Genomic DNA, 5,507 nt, shown 5'->3' with positions numbered 1-5,507 from the left:
AAATATTTCCCGATGAGACAATGGTAGTGTACGTGCTCAAAAAGAGATAAATAAGACTCGTATCATACAAGAGCATTCATTTGAATTATGAAACGCCGAGCGTTTACATCACAGCGAGACGTTCTCGCACTCTTGAGTAAACTTAAAAAAGGACCTAGACACGCTTTTATAAGATCCGCGGATAAAGGTTTAATAGACGCTATATCAGAATTAGTTTTAAATACGCTACACGGAAACGTGAAATTGAATTTGGCCCAAAAATGTAGGCTATACAGGTATAAGAATAATCTGCGTAAAATAGCTAGTAAAAGAATAGCTTGGAAAAAGAAAAGGGCTATTTTATCGAACCAAAAAGGCGAAGGTCTTTTTTCTTTGCTCGTACCCCTTCTTTCATCGGTTATTGGAGCCTTTAGTTCGTAATGTACCATAAAATGACGTTGGTATCCTTGAATGAACGGAAAATACCGTCTCAACCCGATATTCAACCCGTTGATACTCTAAAGACAGATGTTATGCAAGAATTGAATAGGGAGATGCAAACGGTTTTAAACAACAATTCGTTAGACGATCGCTCCAAATGGATTATGTACCAACAGCTAGTCCAAAGGTACAATAACGTTTCTCGAGAAATCGTGCCGGATCCTACCGAAAAATGGATTGACATGTTCCCCCTTAAATATAAGGGGAGAGCAAAGAAGGTTTTTACTCAGTTGCAATCGCTTGGCGAAACCTTAAGGTGGTCGAAAGAAGGAAGAGTTTTTGTAAACGGACGAGAGATCAAAAATTCTGATATAGCGCAGTTAGTATACCATTACATTTCCCCCCTTAAAGAAATACACGAGGGCTGGAGCGATTTTCATAACATTGTAAAAGAAATTGAAGGGCCAAAAGCCACCGTCTCTCCCGAAACAGCCCCCTCCTTCCCCCTCCTCTCCTTCATTTCACTTCCCCGCCAAAACGAACTCCGTTAAAGCGGAGGCTAAGAAATTACGGTAAAGAAAATTCAAGCGGGCCACGTTACGTTACGAAAAGGAAATCTTCTTCTATAATACCAAAATGGCTGAGCTTCAACCCGACAACACCGAAAAATTAAAAGCCATATACTATGATCCTTCTAACCCCGCCTCGTTTTCGGGAATAGACGCTTTACATCGAGCTGTTAAAGATGATGGTATATCGAAAGCGGAAGTAATTTCGTTTTTGGAAAGTTCCACCCCGTATACTTTGCATAAAACGGCTCGTAAAAAGTTTAAGAGGCGCCAAATTATAGTTCACAATATCGGTGATTTGTACCAAATAGACTTGGTTGACATGCGATCCTTGGCCAAAGATAATGATAACTACACTTTTCTATTGACGTGTATAGATTGTTTTAGTAGAAGACTATGGGTCGTGCCTTTACTACGTAAGACGGGAAAAGAAGTTGTTAGAGCCTTAGCTCTTATATTCAAAGATCAAATACCGATTAGAATAGAAACGGATAAAGGGAAGGAATTTTTGAATTCCTCGGTCAGAAAATTTCTCAAAGAAAAGGGGGTTAAATTCTTTACAACCGAGAATGACGTCCACCACGCCCCCATTGTAGAAAGAGTGAATAGAACGCTAAAGTCTCGTATGTTTAAACTGTTTACCCATCTCCATACTAGAAGGTATATCGACCACCTGCGAGATATAGTGACGGCGTATAACGGCGCTTGGCATAGTACTATTAAGATGACACCAAATAATGTTAAGCCAACCAATATATTAGAAGTGTATAGAAATATTTACGGGACTGAAAGCAAAGGACAGAAAAAACGCCCTCCCCCCCCGAATAAAAGTGGGTGATTACGTCAGGGTTAGCAAAGTAAAAATGGTTTTTGAAAAGGGTTACGAAGCCAATTACTCCACCGAAGTTTTCCAAGTTGATTTTATCGGAACTGCCCGTGATCCAGTGATTTACAAGTTAAAGGATCTGGAAGGAAACCCTATAAGTGGCGTGTTTTATCGCGAAGAGGTTCAGAAAACGGTTAAACCCCAACGGTTCAACATTGAAAAAATCATAAAGCGGCGAAAAAGGCGTGGTAAATTGGAGTTATTTGTATCTTGGGAAGGTTACCCGAAAACCCAAACCTCTTGGGTTCGTGGAGAAGATGTCGAATCAGTCGTTTTACCTAACCCTACCAAGTAACGTCAACGGCTCGTTATTTCCCGATAATACCAGGGCGCATTACTGTACCAAGCTACCTAATCCTATTCATTTAAATGGAAAATGGGAAGTGGCTCTAGTAGATATAATGTATACGTCTACTTTTTACAACGTGCCAAGGCCTAAGGAAGAACGTGATGTTAGTTTTCATAACGTTTCCAGATACGGGAGCAAATATACAGTTGGGGATGTAGTCGAAGGAAAGAAATGAGAGAAAAAAAGTAAAGACGCTAGGAGGGAGACCCTAGTTATGCCCGACGTTCCCCCGGGGTTTTACAAGTCTATAGAACATTTAATAAATGTCATAAATAATTAGTTCGACAAAAATGGCCCAACATTGCGGTTGATTTACGATAACGTAACCGGACACATTACTATAGCCCAATCTGAAAAATTATTGAAACCTTATTTAAAATTCGAAAAAACCGTTGCCGAAGTTCTTGGATACGAAGAAGCTAGCGAATGTATCGGTCGTAGCCAAAGGCCCTCTAATTTGAATTACCACGTTCCGGACCAGTTATTCATCTATTTAAATATCGCTAGCGATCAGATTGTAGGCGATCATTCGGTTCCTTTACTACGGATCGTTTCGGTCGACGCCAAGAAACCTTACGGGTCTCAAATATTTCAAACCTTTACCAATCCTCATTACGTACCCGTTGGTAAAAATTACTTTGATATCATCGAAGTTAATATAAGGAATAGTTTAGGGGAACCGGCGCCATTTGAATACGGGAGCTTAACGGTTAAACTACACTTGCGATGCCTAAGCCCGACGTCTTAGAAAGGCGAGAATGTTGCTACAAACGATATTACAATAATCAAGCGGGGGCCGGAGGGTATTATATAGGAAATAACCCTAATTTGAGAGGTCACGGATTTGGGAGTTTTTTTTCCGGATTGGTTAGGTTTGTTAGGCCTTTGCTTACAAGCGGTGCCAAATTTCTCGGCAGAAAAGCTGTTAGTACAGGGACCAAAATTTTCAGTGACGTAGTATCGGGCAAGGATATTAAAGAGGCTGCTAAGAAAAGAGTAACGGAAACTTTAGATGATATTAGAACACAGCATGGGGGAGGGGGGAAACGTCGCAGACGTAAAAAACCCTTGAAACGAAAACGGGCTCAAAGTAAAAAAGGTATAAAACGAGCGGCTACCAGGAAAATAAAGCCAGTTCGCCGTCGTATACCCTACAGGTCAAGACGACACGATATATTCTCCTAAACATGTTTCAAGCGACAATATCTGAGCTGCACTTTTTCGAATCTGTCCCGATTCAAACATCGGTAGAATCGGCCAAATATGTTTGCTATCGACCTATTTCGGTTTTGGATGGAGACTCTCAGATTGAATTTTACGTTCCTGGAAACGATGAAGAATATATTGACGCCTCTCTAACTATGCTTTATGTTCGAGCTAAAATAGTACATACGGATGGTACCGATCTTGTTGAAGCCGATAACGTAGCGCCCGTCAACAATTTTTTACACTCACTCTGGGATACGGTAGAAGTAACCGCCAATGATACGCCTATTTCATCTTCAACAAGAAACTACGCCTTCAAAGCCTACCTAGAAACATTGCTAAACTATGGCGGAGACGCTAAAAAATCTCATTTAACTTCTTCTTTATGGCATAAAGATACGGCTGGGAAAATGGTTTCTGTAACTGAAAACCAGGGGCATATTGTCAGGAAAGAGTTAGCAAAGGATTCGAAAGAGATTGAAATGTACGGAGCCCTACACGCTGATATGTTTAATGTTTCAAAATTCATACCCAATGGCGTCAGTCTTAGAGTCAGGATGACCCGAAATAAACCGGGTTTTGTTTTGCTCAGAGCTCCTCCCCCCGGTGGCGTGTGGTACAAGCACGAAATACTCGAAGTAGGTTTATATATTCGTAAAGTGCGAGTAGCCCCTCGAGTAATGCTAGCTTTAGAATCGGCTTGGACTAAAGCCACGGCAAAATATCCATTCACTAGGACAGAAGTGAAAGTTTTTACCATTGCGGCAAATATTCAAAAAACTACTATAGATAACGTATATTTAGGGGTTTTACCAAACAGATTAACAGCGGGATTAGTAACTCATAACTCGTATAACGGCAAATTGGGTTGGAACCCTTTCGAATTCAACAACTTTAACGTGAATTATATTAATCCGATTATCGGCTCGGAACAAGTACTCGCTAAGCCTTTGCGACCAAATTTCAAAAAGGGTCTTTACGCTAGATCATATTATTCTCTGTTTACCGGATCTGGTACTCATTACAAAGACGATGGTAACGAAATATCTATGAAGGAGTATCCCAAAGGCTATACGCTTTACTGTTTTGATTTGACTCAAGATGGTACCGCGTCAGATATAAATCATTACAATCCTATACGACAGGGACAATTGCGACTTGAACTCGGATTCGAAGAACCGGTACCCGAAACGCTGAGCTTGATCGTTTATTCAGAGTTTCAAAGTTTAATGCACATAGATCATAATAGGACAGTCGTTGTAGATTCGCCATGAACGCTTCAACCATAAGAAGGGTTTTGAGATATACCCGCGATTTCATGGGCGTATACCCACGCGATGTTCTACCCAAATATATCCTTCGATATCCGGCGTCCCTTGTTATAAATCTAGATAATCACAAAGGAAACGGTAGTCATTGGATTTGCCTCTATATAGATGGGAATAAACAATGTTATTATTTTGATTCCTTGGGCTTGGGTCCCTTGACAGAAGATATTAAAACATCTATGAGAGAAAATTCTACGAAAATAAACTATAATAGGAGGGCTTTACAGCCCCCCGACAGTTCCGCTTGCGGTATATACTGCGTTGAATACATTATGCACAGAACGAGGAGAAGAAGCACAAACCTGTTTTTCAAGTAATTTAAAAGGGACCCGTGGATGAATGACGTCATCATATCCAACCTCTATAAGAGAACCACGCCCCCCTCGGAATTCTCGTATCCAATCCCGACTCGGTATTAGTCCACGTCCGGGCCTCATCGTTTCCAGCCTCTATAAGAGAAGCCCAACGGTCGTTTGAGGTTTCATATTCAACCTCTGTTCGGTTTTACACGGTCATACATAGACTCGCCGCTAGTTATTATTATGAAGTCCGCCGTTATTGAGTTAGAATACCTGAACGGGTGCACTCGTAGTGACGGCACTACAGACCTCATCGTTAAAGAACTGGCCATAACGACCATCGAGGCAAAGCCTTCAACCGTTTCCTGGACATTCGCGCCACCCTACAATAAATCTCACGTGGCGATTTCAAAACAACGCCAGAACCAATGGGTCTCGCGTAATCTACAC

At 41.1% G+C, this 5,507-nt stretch overlaps 1 protein-coding gene across 1 annotated transcript; it reads left to right on the top strand.

The window, feature by feature from the left end:
- The first annotated feature begins 3,411 nt into the window (after positions 1-3,411).
- Positions 3,412-4,704, top strand: LOC149639837 (uncharacterized protein F54H12.2-like). The gene is made up of 2 exons (XM_089850822.1): positions 3,412-4,043; positions 4,251-4,704. The coding sequence occupies exons 1-2, from the start codon at positions 3,412-3,414 to the stop codon at positions 4,702-4,704; spliced, it is 1,086 nt and encodes a 361-aa protein (XP_089706948.1).
- The last annotated feature ends 803 nt before the right edge of the window (positions 4,705-5,507 follow it).

Source organism: Phalangium opilio, unplaced genomic scaffold (assembly GCF_054372755.1).
Source record: "Phalangium opilio isolate 3A_F unplaced genomic scaffold, DU_Popi_V2 ptg000094l_1, whole genome shotgun sequence".
NCBI lineage: Eukaryota > Metazoa > Arthropoda > Arachnida > Opiliones > Phalangiidae > Phalangium > Phalangium opilio.
Note: the sequence above shows the minus strand (reverse complement) of the source record. Positions and strands in the feature narration are given on the sequence as shown.

Coding starts and splice junctions, on each gene's coding strand:
- LOC149639837 (XM_089850822.1), top strand. CDS start 3,412: ATGTTTCAAGCGACAATATCTGAGCTGCACTTTTTCGAATCTGTCCCG. Junction 4,044..4,250: donor GCTCCTCCCCCCGGTGGCGT/GTGGTACAAGCA, acceptor TTTACCAAACAG/ATTAACAGCGGGATTAGTAA.